At 49.2% G+C, this 17,134-nt stretch overlaps 1 protein-coding gene across 2 annotated transcripts; it reads left to right on the top strand.

Moving 5' to 3' along the window:
- The first annotated feature begins 140 nt into the window (after nt 1–140).
- PFKFB2 (6-phosphofructo-2-kinase/fructose-2,6-biphosphatase 2) lies at nt 141–16,553 on the top strand. Of its 2 annotated transcripts, XM_050984963.1 has the most exons (14): nt 141–385; nt 985–1,110; nt 1,217–1,313; nt 1,663–1,729; nt 1,862–1,936; nt 2,049–2,105; nt 2,542–2,666; nt 3,133–3,340; nt 3,633–3,779; nt 5,254–5,358; nt 6,388–6,517; nt 8,915–8,977; nt 9,486–9,559; nt 13,485–16,553. In XM_050984963.1, exons 1-14 carry the CDS (start codon nt 322–324, stop codon nt 13,506–13,508), a joined length of 1,362 nt encoding a protein of 453 aa, XP_050840920.1. In that variant the 5' UTR covers nt 141–321; the 3' UTR covers nt 13,509–16,553. The 2 variants fall into 2 exon arrangements, with proteins under 2 accessions (XP_050840920.1, XP_018777783.1); XM_018922238.3 differs by lacking the exon at nt 141–385 and having other exon boundaries at nt 392–1,110.
- The last annotated feature ends 581 nt before the right edge of the window (nt 16,554–17,134 follow it).

Genomic DNA, 17,134 nt, shown 5'->3' with positions numbered 1-17,134 from the left:
GGCTCCCCCGCCCCTCTCATTTGCATACAGCGCGCAGCTCTCCCTCCCTCCCGGTTTTATTTGCATATAGCGAGCGGTTGCCCCGCCCTCCCGGTCTCGTTTGCATACAGCGCGCGGCTCTCTCTCCCTCCCTCCCGGTCTCATTTGCATACAGCGCGCGCCCCCGCGCGCGTGACGCGGGCCGGTTTTCCCGCCCCGCCGCGCCCCTTTTCCCGCGTGTGCGGTCCCCGGTTTCCGTTCCCCGCTCCGCCGTGCGCGAGCCCCGCCGGTCATTTGCATGCGATTTGCGTGCGGAGGGGCGCGGAGCGGCGGCGCGGAGCCATGTCGGCTCCGCTGCGGGGCGGCGGCGGGGCCCCGCGGGGCAGGGCCGGCGAGAAGCAGTGCTGTGAGTAGCCCCGGGCCGGGGCGGTGCGGGGCTGGGTGCGCGCCCCGCGGCCGGAAAGAAACGGAACCGGTACCGGGAGGGGGACAGGGCTGCGCGTTCGCCCCGAGCCTCGCGTCCCTCCCGCGCGCGATCCCCGTCCTGCTGCCTGCCCTGGCTGTCCCCTCCCGCGGTTCCCCTGTCCCCAACCTCCTGGATGCTGCTGCATCCATCCCCATTCCGTGCTTTTGGCCCCAAATCCGCCTCTCCGCGGGCGTTCTGGGAGCTTGCTCGGGCTGTTCCCCGAGAGAGCGTGACCGTTTTGTTAAAAACATCTTTCGTTCGCCCTTGACGGCGCTGCCCGGGCGGTAAATGCTGTTAACACTGAAAGCCCCATTAGGCAGCGGTGCTGCCTCATTAGCAAACACCTGCGAGACCGCAGAGCGGTCACAGCAGCTCATTAATGACAAGGACACAGGGCCAGCCCGTCCTGGGATGCGCGGAGGTGCTTTATCCACCGGGAGATGGGATGACGCTTTGTGGGTCTCACTTTATGCTCTCCAGCTCCCCTGATGCTGTTTTGGGGTGGTTTTGGTTGTTTTTTGGGGTTTTTTTTTTTGCAGCATGGGCTTCCTACATGACCAACTCACCGACGCTGATTGTGATGATCGGGCTGCCTGCCAGGGGCAAGACCTACATGTCCAAAAAGCTCACCCGCTACCTCAACTGGATCGGGGTGCCCACCAAAGGTGGGTGGGTGTGCTGGGGCATCCCTGCCCCCTGCTGGGGCATCCCTGCCCGTGCTGGGACACTGCCAGTGGACTGCCCTCACCCTCTCCTCCCCTGTGTGTGAAGTGTTTAATTTAGGGGTGTATCGGCGTGAAGCGGTGAAATCCTACAAGTCCTACGATTTCTTCAGGCACGACAATAAAGAGGCCATGGAAATCCGCAAGTGAGTCCCTGTCGGGGCTGGGTGGGTGCCTGCAGGGCTGGGGGCGCTGGAGTCTTGGCAGGCTGTGTGTGTGAGGAGCAGAAAATAACCCTGAGTCCCTGGGGAAGGAAGAAGGAACAGCACAGCCTGTGCAGGGATCCTGCCAGGGATGGGCCTGGGAGGTTGGGGCTGGCACAAACCTCAGGGGCTGCAAGGCTCAGGTCACAGTGGAGGTGCCCCAAGATTTTTGGGGCTCTTAGAACAGCGCAGGGCTGTGAGGGAGGTGTTTGAATCCCTCCTTGCTGGCTCAGAAGCTTTGCTGTGGGGATGCTTTCCACCAGCTGTGACCATCCCTGTTTCTGTCCTGCAGACGCTGTGCCCTGGTGGCTCTGGAAGATGTGAAGTCTTATCTCTTGGTGGAGTGTGGGCAAATAGCCGTAAGATCCTCTGCACTAAAAATAGTTTACATCAGGGCAGTTCAAAGCTGCCTGGAGTGTTCAGGCACCTGATTTGGGGTTTAGAAGTCTGAAGATAAACTTGCTCAGTGCTCCCCCCTCATTTTCTGCCAGGTGTTTGATGCGACCAACACGACTCGGGAGCGCCGGGACCTGATCTTAAACTTTGCTAAGGAAAACGCTTTCAAGGTAATGCTTTAATTGTGTGTGTGATTAATTGTGTGCTTAATTAATTGTGGCTCCCTGGCCCAGGAGCTCTGCAGTTTTGGCTCTGAAGTGTGCTCCCTTGCCTTTTCCCTAGGTGTTTTTCGTGGAGTCTGTCTGTGATGATCCAGAGGTCATCGCTGCCAATATCCTGGTGCGTGCTGCCCTTCCCAGGCTGGGCTGCCATGGGAGCCTGGGTGCTCAGTGCAAGGTCACGGGCCCAGGGAGCTCCTGGGCATCTCTGCCAACGCCTCCCTGTCGCCTTTCACCTGCCCAATAAGCAGCTGGGATTTGCAGGTTTATTAAAAGCCGGAGATGCTGTTATGTGAGAATGTGGAAATGGAGTGGAGCCGGGAATGGGTGACCTTGAAGTGCGGGGCTGGCAAGGGAGGGAGGGCAGAACTCTGAGCCAGGGTGTCTGTCAGGGCCAACCACTTCAGTGCCTTAAGAGTCGCCCTTTGTTTCCTCTCCAGGAGCAGGTTTTTCCCCGGGGCAGCGTTGAACAATGTGGATTTGTTTCAAAAGGGGAGGACCTTATTCATCTTTTGTTCTCTCTTGAGTTTGCTTAACTCAGGCTGTCTGTTGGGCAGGAGGTGAAAGTTTCCAGCCCTGACTACCCAGAGAGGCACAGGGAGAATGTGATGGAGGATTTCCTGAAGAGGATTGAGTGCTACAAGGTCACCTACCAGCCTCTGGACCCAGATGCTTATGACAAGTAAGCAAATCCCTTGGCACATCCCTTTGTCCTTGGGCACATGAGCTGCTCTGCTGTCAGGATGCTCCAGCACCTCTGCTCTCCCCAGGTGTGACTGTGTGCAGGTGAATCACAGGTCCCAAGTGAGATTTGAAGGGATTTTTCTCTGTGTGCTGCACAATCACAGGATGCTTTGGGTTGAAGGGATCTCAAAGCCCATCTCTAAGAGCCATGGGACACCTCCCACTGTCCCAGGCTGCTCCAAACCCTGTCCAGCCTGGCCTTGCTCACTTCCAGGGATCCAGGGGCAGCCTGGTGTGCCCACCCTCCCAGGGAAGGATTTTTAAGCCCAGCAGTCAGAGCCTGTCCTGCCTTTCCTAGAGGAGCAGTAGCTGGGTGACACCCACAGCTGCTCCTGCCTTGTTTTTCAAACCACCCTTTTTTTGTGGTTTGAAAATTTTATTTATTTATTTTATATCCCCTCCAGAGATCTTTCCTTCATTAAAGTGATCAACGTGGGCCAGCGGTTCCTGGTGAACCGAGTGCAGGACTACATCCAGAGTAAAATTGTCTATTACCTGATGAACATCCACGTCCAGCCCCGCACCATCTACCTGTGCCGCCACGGCGAGAGCGAGCACAACCTCCTGGGCAGGATTGGAGGGGACTCGGGGCTCTCACCCCGGGGCAAGCAGGTATGTGCCCAGCCTGGGGCTCTGCTGATGCCTTGGAGGGCTTCACTTTTAGCCCTGAAGCTCTAATTAAAACATTAATATGCAAACTTCTAAAAGTGTGACAACCTCTGAGGCATGGTCTGCTTTTGGGTGTAACCCCTGTGGGGCTTTTTCTGCCCTAAATATATCTGAATATTTATATTCAATAAATATAGACCTGCTTTTTATTGCCTTGATTGAGTCTGGCCTGTGTTGTTAGGGAGCCCCAAAAGGCATCACCCTCCTCCTAACTCCCTGGGGCTTTTCTCCCCAGTTTTCCCAGGCTCTGAAGAAGTTCATTGAGGAGCAGGAGATCGTGGACCTGAAGGTGTGGACCAGCCAGCTGAAGAGGACAATCCAGACAGCAGAGTGCCTGGGGGTGCTCTATGAGCAGTGGAAGATCCTCAATGAGATTGATGCTGTGAGTGAGAGGCTGCTTAAAAACCTCAGCTTTTCTAGAGGGGGAATAATGTTTAAAACCAAATTAATCACCATAAACCCAGCTGATTTATGTTGGAACCTTGGATGCTGAGAATTTTCAGCTTTCTGTGCAGAGCACTGCATTTGACCTGTGGAGAAGGTTTCCAAAATTAAATAGCACTGGGATTGTGGGTGTGGAGTTGGTCAGAAGTGTGTGATGTCACAGGGTGGAAAATTTAAGAGTTTGGGGTTTTAGAATATAGTAACAAATATGAAACATGATGGAGGTTTTAGGGCAGAGACAGGTTGTGCTTTTTTACTTTCTTCCTCCTTCTTCTCCGTGAGTTTGGGTGGGGAATAATGTTTAAAACCAAATTAATCACCATGATTTATGTTGGAGCCCTGGATGCTGAGAATTTTCAACTCTCTGTGCTGAAAGGCACAGACTCCCCAGAGAGCACTGCATTTGGCATGGGCTGTAAAGAAAGCTTCCAAAATTGATAAATAGCACTGGGATTGTGGGTGTGGAGTTGGTCAGAAGTGTGCAATGTCTCAGGGTGGAAAACTTAGAGTTTGGGGTTTTAGAATATAGAAACAAATATGAAACTTGATGGAGGTTTTAGGGCAGAGACAGGTTGTGCTTCTTCCTTCTTCTTCACTTTCTTCTTCCTTCTTCTCCATGGGTTTGGTGGTATTTTATAATGAAACAGAAAAGGCCACAGTGTGGACTTCAAGGGATCAGTTCTTGGGTTAAAAAGGAAAATAATCTAGGTATCATCTCTTAATTAAAGAGTTTAGCCTTAAAAAACCTTTTAACAAAAAATAACTTATCATTTTATACCTTACTGATAAAAGACTGCAGAGCTCATGGCTGTGAGGCTGTAGCATTAATAAGAAGCAATAAACTCTTAAATCTAAACATCTCAATTGCCTTCAATCTTAACCCCAAAAAAGCAGAAAAAACGAACAAAAACCCCACAGTTTCAGGTCATTTCCAGCCATGTTCTTGTATCAGGGACCTCAGCCTTGAGGATGGGGTTTGGGGTGGTTTGGTGGAGGGCTGGGAGTGCTCAGAGCTGCCAGGTCTTGCTGGGGACCCTGCAGGTGGTGTGGAGGAGGAGAGGAGCCCTGACCATCCCAGACATCTGGGCCACCCTCCCGGCTGGGCAAAGGTTGCTGCTCCCACTCTGATTCCCTCAGGAAATTGCAGCCTGGTTGCTGGGGAAGTGAGGGCTCATTTTTCATCCCTGGCAAACACCAGCACTGCCAAAACCTTCCTGGTTTGGAGGTAAAAGCAAAGCCCAGCCTCTCCAAACCAGCCTGGCACCACGCTGGGGGGGCAGGGCTGGGGCAGATGCAGCACCTGAAATTTCCCTGCCAAAAAGGGATCTTGATCTCAGCTCTGCTTTTCCTTCCCTGCCTGTGGGCCCTCTGATGAAATGAGGTTTGTGGTAAGCAGTGTTTCCTTCCCTCAGGGGGTCTGTGAAGAAATGACCTATGCAGAAATTGAGGCCAAGTATCCAGAGGAGTTTGCCATGAGGGATCAGGAGAAATATCTCTATCGTTATCCTGGAGGGGAGGTGAGGAGCCTAAAAACATCAACAGCACACAGTGCACTGAAACAAACATTTACCTGGGGCATGGACTGAAAACTGACTCCATTTGAAGTCATTCTGCCAGTATTAGAGTGCAAAATTGCAAATTTTCATCCTGATGAAAACATTGGGATCCCCAATTCTCCTTTGGGGGAAATGTTTCTGTATTTCCCCAGAAGAGAACTGGAGACCTGATGCTTTCATCAGGATGAAAATTTGCAGTTTTGCACACAAATACTGGCAGAATAAAACTGACTCCATTTGAAGTTATTCTGCCAGTATTTGTGTGCAAAATTGCCAATTTTCATCCTGATGAAAGCATCAGGTCTCCAGTTCTCTTTTGGGGGAAATGTTTCTGTATTTCCCCCATTGGGGTGGGCAGGGGATGCTTTTCAGTCCAATAATTTGGCCACTTGCTGGGGGGTTGGAATTAAAACTGACTCCATTTGAGGTCATTCTGCCAATATTTGTGTCCAAAATTGCAAATTTTTTGTCCTGATTAAAACATTGAGATCCCAAATTCTCCTTTGGGGGAAATGTTTCTGTATTTCCCCCACTGGGGTGGGCAGATGCTGCTTTTCAATCCAATAATTTGGCCACTTGCTGGGTGCTGCCCTCAGACACCATCAGGGGGGTTCTGCATCCCAGAATTGTCCCTGAGAAATGAAATTACCCCGGGTGTGGCTGCACTCATGGCTGGCTTTCCTTCACAACCTGGTGAAATGAATCATTTACTGTTTTATTTGGTTTTTCCCCTGTTTTTTTTCATTCAGTTCCCAGTAATCTGATCCCTCCCGCGGTCTGAGGCTTCTGACACTGAATTTCACTTTCTGCTCTTGCCTTTTTTTGCCTTTTTTTTTATTTTTTTTCCTATTTTTACCCCATCACCCATCACCTCCTTGAACTTTCTGCTGCCTTAACTGACATTTCCCTGAATGGGACTCTGCTAATTGCCACCTCTGTTTCACCCTGTGTTTACACAACCCCTTGACCAATTCCTGTTTGGTTTTCCAGTCCTACCAGGACTTGGTGCAGCGTCTGGAGCCAGTAATTATGGAGCTGGAAAGGCAAGGAAACGTCCTGGTTATCTCCCACCAGGCAGTTATGAGGTGCCTCCTGGCTTATTTTCTTGACAAGAGTGCAGGTACAAAAATAAAGGGATGGCTCCTCTCCCTGCTTCCCCTCCTGGGGTTTTGGGGAGGGTGGTTTGGAATGACTGGGTGAATTTTATTTTTTATTTTTTTATTTTTATTTTTTATTTTTATTTTTATTTTTATTTTTATTTTCAATTTTAATTTTAATTTTAATTTTAATTTTATTTTCAATTTTAATTTTAATTTTATTTTTAATTTTAATTTTATTTTTATTTATTTTTATTTTAATTTTAATTTAAATTTAAATTTAAATTTTATTTTTAATTTAATTTTATTTTATTTTTATTTTAAATTTTATTTTTATTTTTAATTTTATTTTTATTTTTATTTTATTTTATTTTAATTTTCAATTTAATTTAAATTTTATTTTTAATTTAAATTTAATTTTATTTTTATTTTTAATTTTATTTTTATTTTATTTTTAATTTTATTTTTAATTTAATTTTATTTTTATTTTAATTTAATTTAATTTTATTTTTATTTTTATTTTTATTTTTATTTTTATATTATTTTTAACAAGGTGGGGTTTTTTTAAACAAGGTGTTTCAAAAAGGAGGAAAGGAAATGTTTCAGCAGTGCTTTAACCCCTGCACTGCAGCAGTGCCAGGAGCTCCCTGAGGATGTGCTGCTGCCCAAGTTTTGTTTCTGGAGCTGTTTGCAGCAGCAGTGCTTACAGAATGTGTAAGGGACTGGTTTTTAATGCAAAGGAAAATAAAAATTCATCATTTTCTGATGAATTAAAGAGCCTCAGTGGCCTGGAAGGGTTGGCAGGAGTGCTCCACCCCAGGGAAATGCTGATTTCTTGCACAGCACACACACCTGGAAGGTTCCAGTCTCCTGCAATCTCCAGTGAGTGGCACTAGGGCTTCATAAAACTTTTAATGACCTCAATAAACCTGTAAAAAACTTCATCAACTTTCAGATACAGCTCTGGATAAATCTCCTGTGGGCCCATGGCAGCTGTTGCTGAGGTGCTTTCCCAGCCCTGAGCCACTGGAGAGCCCTGGAAATGGAATCATGGAATTGTTTGGGTTGGAAAAGCCCTTTCAGAGGGTGGGATCCAGCCCCCAGCCCAGCCCTGCCCAGTGCTGGAGAGCCCTGAGCCAGCCTGGCCTCCACTCTCCTTCCCAGCTGCTGGGTTTGGATTTCCTGTGCCTCACTGCTGTCACCAGGGACTGCCTGGGTGCCACCCACGGGCTCTCACTCCTGGGACAGTTCCACTCAATCCTGGAATGTTTGGGTTAAAAGACCCTTAAAAGGTTTAGTCTGGGTGCCATCCACGGGCTCTCACTCCTGGCACAGTTCCCACTCAATCCTGGAATGTTTGGGTTAAAAAGACCCTTAAAAGGGTTTGGTCTGGGTGCCATGCACAGGACAATTCCCACTCAGTCCTAGAATGTTTTGGGTTAAAAAGACCCTTAAAAGGGTTTGGTCTGGGTGCCATCCACAGGCTCTCACTCCTGGGACAATTCCCACTCAATCCTAGAATGTTTGGGTTAAAAGATCCCTTAAAAGGGTTTAGGCTGGGTGCCATGCACAGGCTCTCACTCCCAGGACAGTTTCCACTCAATCCTGGAATGGTTTGGGGTAAAACAACCCTTAAAAGGGTTTAGACTGGGTGCCATGCACAGGAAATTTCCCACTCAATCCTGGAATGGTTTGACCCTTAAAAAGGTTTGGTCTGGGTGCCATCCACAGGCTCTCACTCCGTGGACAATTCCCACTCAATCCTGGAATGGTTTGGGTTAAAACAACCCTTAAAAGGGTTTGGTCTGGGTGCCATCCAAAGGACAATTCCCACTCAATCCTAGAATGTTTTGGGTTAAAAAGAACCATTAAAAGTGTTTAGTCTCGGTGCCTCCCATAGGACAATTCCCATTTCATCCTGGAATGTTTTGGGTTAAAAAGAACCCTTAAAAGGGTTTAGTCTGGGTGCCATCCACAGGCTCTCACTCCTGGGACAGTTCCCACTCAATCCTGGAATGGTTTGGGTTAAAAAGACCCTTAAAAGGGTTTGGTCTGGGTACCATCCACAGGCTGTCACTCCCAGGACAATTCCCATTTAATCCTGGAATGGTTTGGGGTAAAAGAACCCTAAAAAAGGTTTAGTCTGGGTGCCATGCACAGGAAATTTCCCACTCAATCCTGGAATGGTTTGGGTTAAAAGACCCTTAAAAGGGTTTGGTCTGGGTGCCATCCACGGGCTCTCACTCCTGGGACAATTCCCATTTAATCCTGGAATGGTTTGGGGTAAAAGAACCATTAAAAGGGTTTAGTCCAACCCTTTTGGGTTGGGTAGGGACATCCCAGTGCTGCTGTGGGGCTGGGGAGGGGACAGGGGGGCTGTGGCATCCCAGGTGACCCCAGACCACCTTTCTGTGCCCTAGATGAGCTGCCCTACCTGCGCTGCCCCCTCCACACCATTTTCAAGCTGACGCCTGTTGCCTATGGTAAATAACTGCTTTATTTTCATTTTTAATTTGGATTCCTCTCCTGGTTTATGTGGGGGGATGTTTTGGGCAGGGTTGTGTCCATGTGTGGCCGCACCTGGCCCTGCTCTAGAAGCTTTGGTAATAGATAAAGAGGTTATTTCCTGGTTAATATACAAAAATTCAGCATGGAAAAGGGTTCTGGAGGGCTGGGGGAGCAGATGTGGAGGTGCAGGGTCTTCTCCCCTGGCCTCTCTTTGAAACAATTGGATTTTCCCTGTGGGTGAGGAAGGCTGTGCCTCCAAACTTGGGGTGCAGTCAGTTAAAATTGGCTTTTCTGTGCAGCCCAAACAGCTCAGGGCTGTGCTCTCACTCCTAAAAACCACCGAGTGTAAAATTCTGTTCATGGGGTGAGCTGTGGATTTATGAGCTGGGGCATTTTTACAAATAAGAGATTTATTCCTGTTCATTTTCCCTGCTGTTTGGTTAATAAATCACCCACATAAACCTCTCTCTCTCTTGGGTGAAGGCTGCAAAGTGGAGACAATCACCATGGATGTGGAAGCAGTGGACACCCACAGGGACAAGCCCTCCCTGAACTCAGTAAGTTTTGCTGCGCCCCTCTGGCTCCACCTTTTCCAAAACAAGTCACAAACCCTCTTGAACCCTTGCCAGAGCTGCCTGGTGCCTTTCAGTGAGCAGAAGGATTCTCCTCAGAAGGAACCCCCAAAAGCAGAATTCATTTTAAGGTCCATTTGTGCTTCCCAGCCAGGGGGGATATTATTCTGTAGGGAGCAGAATGGGCAAATTTTGGGCATGAGATTTTAAACTCCAGGTTTTGTCCTCATTTCAGTGCAGGGTTTGTTGCTGATGCTTATTGGTAATTTCAAAAAGACTTGGCAGAGGGGTTAAAGGGGTTTTTCCTCCTTGCCTTGATGAGTTTTCTCTTTCTGAAATCCTCTCTCTGCCATTATTTCAGTTTCTCCTGACCATCCACCTTGTAACACCCCCCAGATCCGGGGGAGCTGCTGATCCCTGGGGGCCTGGGCTTTGCAAGCCCTGTTTTCCAAAGGGACTGCAGGGAAAGCCTCAGTGATTGCCTCTAATGAACTCCCCAATTACAGAGCCCAGCCCAGCTCTGCTGGCTCACAGAGCTCTCAATGCCTCTGGGTTTAGGTTTTGTCCATTTGGGCTTTTTCTTGTGGCTCATGGAGCTCCCTTGGGCTGGGCTCTGGTTATTCCTTTACTGGGCAAACTGGGAACCTGCAGCTGTGCCTGGAGGCTCTGTGGAGCTGTCAGATGCCAAACTGGGGGACCTTGGGCATGATTGGTGTGGATCCTCGTGGTTTCCAGCACATCCCTGCTCACAGGGGTTGGGTTAGGTGATGGTTAAAGGTTCTTCCAACCCCAACCACTCTGGGATTTATATTTATCACTTTTCCAACTTCTCTGTGACCCCTGCATGGAAATCACTGGAGGCTGCTTCTGTTCTTTGCTTGGCTTGGGTAACACAGCTGCTTTGGGGCTGAAAAAACAGGAAGAAGGGAGAGTTTTCTATTTGCCTTTTTTTTTTCCACCTAAACTGATCGTGCAGAGAGAAAAAAACAAAACCACACACAAAAACAACCCCAAACCCAATCAGAGCCACCTAAGCAAAACAAAAGTCCCAAAGGGAAGTAAAACTGCTGAAAAGTCACTTTGCAGTTGTCTCCAAGGTGGATGAAGCTGTTTCCCAAGCAGTGTGGTGGTGTTTGAGGGTCCCCAGGACAAGGGAAGAGATGAGAATCTTGACTCCATGGTTCAGAAGGCTGATTTATTATTTTATTATATATATTATATTCAAAGAAAAAGATATATTAAAGCTATACTAAAGAAAAGAGAAAGGAGACATCAGAAGGCTGGAAAAGAAAGGAAAGGAATGATAATAAAATCTTGTGAGTGCTCAGATTCCCGACACAGCTGGACTGGGATTGGTTAAGTAGAAACAACCACATGAGACCAATCCCAGATGCACCTGCCACATTCCACCGAGCAGAGAATCATTGTTCACATTTCGTTTCTGAGGCCTCTCAGCTTCTCAGGAGAAAAGATCCTGGCAAAAGGATTTTCTATAAAATACGTCTGGGACAGTCCTCTCTGAAATCCAGACCCTGCCCAGGATCGTGAGCAGGGTCTCTCTTTCTGCATTGAAATTATCCAGCCTGGATTGGATTGAGGAAAAAAAAAAAAACAATTGAAACACCCCTTCAAAACCACCCCCGAAACATCCAAATCCCCCCTCCCAGCTGGAGTTGTGGTGCCAGGCTTTCAGAGTGGGGCTCCACGCAGGCAGGTTTCCATCAGTGCCAGGGGTTTAATTCTGGACAGGATTTTGTTTCTGGGCTGAAACCTCATTGGAAAAGTTACAAATCCCCTCTTTGTCCCAGCAGCCAACTGCTGTCCCTGCCTTCTCTCACCTCCTGCTGCCACACAAACCTGCCCTGGGCAAATTTTGGGGCTCCTTCACTCCTCCCTCATTTGCTTTGCTGCTTTTCCTATTTCAGTCTCCTTTAGGATGCACTGTGAGCCCTGCTGTGCTGCTCTGCTTCCTTTGCAGCCTCCAGAGGGAAATGCTTCCCTCTGAGTACCTCTGCAAGCAGCTTGGGTGTGCTCTTTGGGGTTAGTAAGTTGGATTTCTCTGATTCCTGTTGCATGGAAACCTCTCTGGGCAAGGACAAACCCATGGAGCAGAAGGAATCTTGTGCTGGATAAAACCTGAGATTCTGGGGGGCCTCACTGGGGGCTGAGCCTGCTGATCCAGGGGCTCCACCTGGGCTTGTGCTTGGGCTGGCTGCTGCAAATTGTGGTTCTAGCCCAGCTTGCTCCATCCCTGGAGCAGGACATGGGATGGTGCTGAGCAGGGCAGGGTCCCAGCTGTGTGTCCCAGGACAGGGTGTGGTGACATTGCTGCTCCCAGGGATTTTGGAGGAGGCACCGGATCGTGGATTTGTCTTTGAGGGTGTTCCTGGTGTCTGTTGGGCCCTGAGGGAGGCAGAGGAAGGAGTTTTATCAGAGCTCTAAGTATTTATATTTATATTTTATGTATTTATATTTATATTTCATATTGTGGTCAGTTTGCAAGGTGGTCACCGTGGTGGTTCTTGGGTGGTTCTGGCAGTGTGATTCCCCATGGAGAGGGTCAATAAAAGTGAGCAACCCAGAGTAACCAACCTGCCTCCTCACTCCTGAGCTTCTCCACCTCTCAGAGCTTGTGTGGGCTGGGCTGAGATGGGAAAACCCTTCAGGGGGGTTTGGCAGGAGGCTGGAGGGTGATGGAAAGAGTGAAACAGGTCTTGGTGTGTCAGAAAATGCCCTTTTCTGACCCAGAGATGGGGCAACTCAGAGGTGTTTTAAACACTTTTATTCCCTTTTCAGTCTCATTTGAAGAATTCACACCATCACAATCAGTAGCCAATTATTTCCTAACTCCAATGCATTCTCAGTGTTTCTTGGCCTATCAGCTTTTTGCCACACCATTCTCTAAATGCCTTAAAGCCAAAAATCTAAAGCTGCCCCTCGTGGGTCCCACTACCCACATTCCCACATTTGTGTGCTCAGATGGAGGGGATGAAGCCAATCCTTGGAGGGAGGGGATGAAGCCAGTCCTTGGATAAAGGGGATGAAGCCAATCCTTGGATAAAGGGGATGAAGCCAATCCTTGGAGGAAGGGGATGAAGCCAATCCTTGGATGGAGGGGATGAAGCCAATCCTTGGATGGAGGGGATGAAGCCAATCCTTGGAGGGAGGGGATGAAGCAAATCCTTGGAGGGAGGGGATGAAGCCAATCCTTGGATAAAGGGGATGAAGCAAATCCTTGGATAAAGGGGATGAAGCCAATCCTTGGATAAAGGGGATGAAGCAAATCCTTGGATGGAGGGGATGAAGCCAATCCTTGGATGGAGGGGATGAAGCCAGTCCTTGGATAAAGGGGATGAAGCCAGTCCTTGGATAAAGGGGATGAAGCCAATCCTTGGATAAAGGGGATGAAGCCAATCCTTGGATGGAGGGGATGAAGCCAATCCTTGGAGGGAGGGGATGAAGCCAATCCTTGGATGGAGGGGATGAAGCCAATCCTTGGAGGGAGGGGATGAAGCCAACCCTTGGATAAAGGGGATGAAGCCAATCCTTGGATAAAGGGGATGAAGCCAACCCTTGGATAAAGGGGATGAAGCCAATCCTTGGATGGAGGGGATGAAGCCAATCCTTGGATAAAGGGGATGAAGCCAATCCTTGGATGGAGGGGATGAAGCCAATCCTTGGAGGGAGGGGATGAAGCCAGTCCTTGGATGGAGGGGATGAAGCCAATCCTTGGATAAAGGGGATGAAGCCAATCCTTGGAGGGAGGGGATGAAGCCAGTCCTGAGGTGGTTCCTGCCCTGGGCAGCAGCTCCATGGAGCTGGACTCACCTCTCCATGAGCTGATCTGTCTCCAGCTTTCCCCCTCCTGCCTTCCTTGCTGTGACCTCTCCTGTTTCTCTCTTCCCTGCAGAAAATGGCCACTTTAGGAGTGTAGGAGTTCCTGCTTTCCCCTTGGATCCAGCTGGGAATTCCAGCACCAGGAGGAGCACCAGGACTGTGGAGCATCCCTGGGGCACCACCAGCCCCCCTGGCCAGTACTTGCCTTGAACTGTGATTTTAGAGCCTGTCTGTGTCTTTTTCTTTCCACATGCTGCAGTGTCTGTCCATGGGGCTGCAGAGGATTTCCTGTGGAGATTTTTCCAAGCTGCTTTTAATGCTCCTAAGCCAACACATCCCCGGGTGTTGAAATCGTGTCCCACGCCTTTCCTCCTGGCCAGGTGCCAAAATTAACCACAGTGGGAGGACTAAATAATCATGTTTTCATCGCTGAGGCAGCTTTTCTTTGGAAAAGGCATTTCCAGGCCAAATCCCCCAGGTTTTATTTCTCCATTTCTGAGTTATTTCCAAGTTCAAACTCTTTTATTTTTTTTTTTCTGGTTTTCAGCCATCCAGGGAGCTCCAGGTAGGGTTTGACTTTCCCTCCTTGAGTGCTGGTGTGAATCCCCCAGTTTGAGCCAGTTCCTTTTGGCTTGGATGTGACACCCAGGTCAGCACATCCATCCCAAGGGCTGCCTCCTGTGAGGGACAGATGGAATGAGCCCTCCTGCCCCAGTGCTCTAAATCCCACCTCAAGCTCTATTTTAGCTCCTCCTCCCTACTTAAACTCCATCCTCTCCCTCATTTTTCCTGCATTTTGGGGCTGTTTTGTCCATTTACCCCAGAAAATGGGAGTGTGGCTGGCACCAGCAGAGCTCCAGGGCAGGGTTTGCAGGAAGCACAAGGTTTTTTACCAGTTTTCTTTGTTTTACCCCAAATTTTAGACCCACAACAAGCTTTTAACTTGCCTATGAATAAGCTGTGAATGTTCCCAATGCTGCCTTTCATAGTTTTAAGCTGTTGTAGAGTTTGGAGCACAGCTCTATGTGGCCATGTCTTAACTTAAATCCATCCCTTAAATCCCCCCAAACCCCAAATTTTCACTTCTCTCCCACAAGTCTTGACTTGCATTTTGCCAAACTCCATTTTAACTCACTCCAGCTCTTCTTGCAATAAGGGCAGGACCCTCAGGTTGGGTGAAGAAAGGAACATTTGGGTCCAGGGCAGGAGGCTGTTCTGGACCTGCTGTTCTCAGCTGACCCCAGGATTTATCTGAGCAATTCTGGGCCCCAGAAATTGCTTGTTTTAAATGTGTAAATAAATGTTGGATATACCCACAGCAGGGAAAATGTGCCCTGGCTGTGGAGGAGCTCAGCAAGCCCAGAGCTTGAGGCTTAACCTGGGCATTTTGAGCTCAAACTTGGTTGTTTTAAACACTCCCAGAGTTGTAATTTGATAAAACTGAGATAGAGAGGACCAAGGCACAAATCTGGACCCCTCAGGATTTCTGAGGAGCAGAACAATGTGTTGATCTGAAGCAGTTGTGCCACAGAGGGGTGAAATTTGCTGGTGAGAAATTGAGTTTGTATTAGTTTTTCTCCTCAGGGTTTTCCCCCTCAGGTCTGGTTTTGGGTTTTAAATGTTTTTGTGCTTAGAAATAAACCAGAAAAAAAAAATTAAAAAAAAAAAAAAAAAAAGAATGTTGAAGGAAGATATTGAGAGCCTGTCCATGGCAGTCCTGACTGTCACACTCCAGAGTGCTCTGAACGCACAAACCCATCCTTGTCAGGCTGCTCTGACCAAACCCCTCCTGCTCTGCAAAAAGGAGTGGAAAATGTACTGTAGGATGTTTACACACAAAAATGCTGGGCTAACTTGCTGAAGAGTTCATGATGTTCATATCACTGAGCAGTAAATGATTGTAAGGAGACAAAAAAAAAAAAAAATCTATATTTTTACCTGCTGGGATTTGTGAATGTTGATGTGTTGTTGGTGGTCGTGACTTTTGTTTTTTAATCACTGCTGAAAATCTGGTGGTTTGCAGTTCGGGTCAGTGGCTCCTTTTGGGGCTGTGGGGTGGAATTTCATCCTTCTCTGCAGTGTTTGTGCCTCAGTGCTTTAATCAAAAGCTTTTTCCTCCTGCAGCTTAGCCTTGAGAAGGTTTAAAGCAAACATGTCTGGAGCAGAGCAGATTTGGGGGCAGATCATTGCCCTGAGGGGCTGCAGGGCTGGGGTGATGCCAGTGGGCACCTCCTGGCAGCTCCCTGTGCCAGGGATTTCCTTGAAACCACCTGATTTCTTGGCCCTGGGTGTGCAAACAGCCCAGAACAAACAGGCCTGGCACGAGGAGGTGTTTGAGGTGTTTTTGGTGGAGCAGCTCAGCAGCAGCTCCTGCTGTCAGTGGGGTCAGTGCCAGGGGCTGGGCAGGTGCCAGGTGGGTTTGGAGGTGGGTTTGGAGGTGTGCATGTGAGCCTGGCACCTTCCTGGGCATTTCCCCAGGACCGGGAGGTTTTTGTGACCCCCTGACTTTCTGTGCCTCTGTTCAAGCAGCACAGGTGGTGCTGGCTGCTGTCACCTCCAGTGGGACCTGAGTGTCACTGCAAAGAAAAAGAAAAGGAGCACTTGGGCTAAAAAACCTGCTCAGTCTCTGGGAAAAGCTGCAAAATGGGGGAAAAGAGTTCAAGCCAGCCTGGCTGGCTGATCTGTGTGCACTGGCTGTGACCTCAGAGCTGTTACCTCTGCCAGGTGTCCCCTTCCCGGTGGGTGACACTTAAACCCAGCCTGGCCTGGCTGCCAAGGAGCACCTGAGGGAGGAGAGGCACCAGCACCAGCCTGGCCAGGGCCACCTGCCCTGGGGGTGTCCCCAAGGCTCACCCTGTGCCCCTCTGAGGGGCTCTGGGTGAGCAGTGCCAGTGCCACCCCCGCTGTCCCCTGCTGTCCCCTTGCTCTGTTTGCACTGCAGCTCTGCCTGGAGTGTTTGGTGAGAGGGATCTCACCCAGCTGCTGCTGAACTTTCCTGTTCTGCTGCCTTCTAAGTGGTTTTTTTTTAGGTTTAAAAGCTGCAGTGTCTGTCAGCTCGTGCTGTGTGTTGTGTGCTCTGTGCACTTGAGCATAAATATCTGTCAGTGTTTATTTACAATAAAGAGACTTTAAAAAGCACAGATGATGGCCTCTGTTCTTTTCCATTGTTTGCTCTAACTCTCCAGTTTGTGCTGGTTTGCTGAGGAGCTCAGGGAGTCTCTGGGGTGTGTTTGGAGGGAGAGGGGCTGCAGGGGTGGGCAGGTGTCCTCTGGTTTGGGAATCTGAGGAGAAAATGGGGGCTCTTAAACCCTACTGCTGTTCCCCTTCTCAGCTCTAAGGGTGTTTTTCCTGCAGGTCAGGATCTCAGGGTTTCCATGGAACTGAGCTTGGCTTTCCAAGCCAGCCCTTCTGGAACTCTCTGCGTGCTCAGCTCCAAGCAATGCTCCCGGGGCCCTCCTGTGCTGCTGAGCTCCAGCTGGAGCTGCTCCCGTGGCAGTGGGTGGGGATGGCTGGAGAAACCCCTTTGGGAATGCTTTCTGAACCCCCTTTTGGCCATGGGGTCAGAGGGGATGGACTCAGGGTGGCCTCGCCCTGGGGTGAAGCAGCTCCCCCAGGACACCCCTCAGTCTCCCGGGGGCCCAGAGGAGCAGCTCAGCAAGGATCATCTCAAAGACTTGGCACCTCCACACAGAAAAACCAAACAATTTCAACATCTGCTTGGGC

This window comes from Serinus canaria, chromosome 26 (assembly GCF_022539315.1).
Source record: "Serinus canaria isolate serCan28SL12 chromosome 26, serCan2020, whole genome shotgun sequence".
In the NCBI taxonomy this organism is placed as follows: Eukaryota; Metazoa; Chordata; class Aves; order Passeriformes; family Fringillidae; genus Serinus; species Serinus canaria.
Note: the sequence above shows the minus strand (reverse complement) of the source record. Positions and strands in the feature narration are given on the sequence as shown.

What these genes read in the sequence shown, in the direction of transcription:
- PFKFB2 (XM_018922238.3), top strand. Translation starts at nt 825, where the DNA reads ATGACAAGGACACAGGGCCAGCCCGTCCTGGGATGCGCGGAGGTGCTT. An exon ending in TGGAGTGTGGGCAAATAGCC is followed by an intron (nt 1,730 to 1,861) that starts GTAAGATCCTCT and finishes ATTTTCTGCCAG; the next exon opens with GTGTTTGATGCGACCAACAC. An exon ending in TCTCACCCCGGGGCAAGCAG is followed by an intron (nt 3,341 to 3,632) that starts GTATGTGCCCAG and finishes TTTTCTCCCCAG; the next exon opens with TTTTCCCAGGCTCTGAAGAA.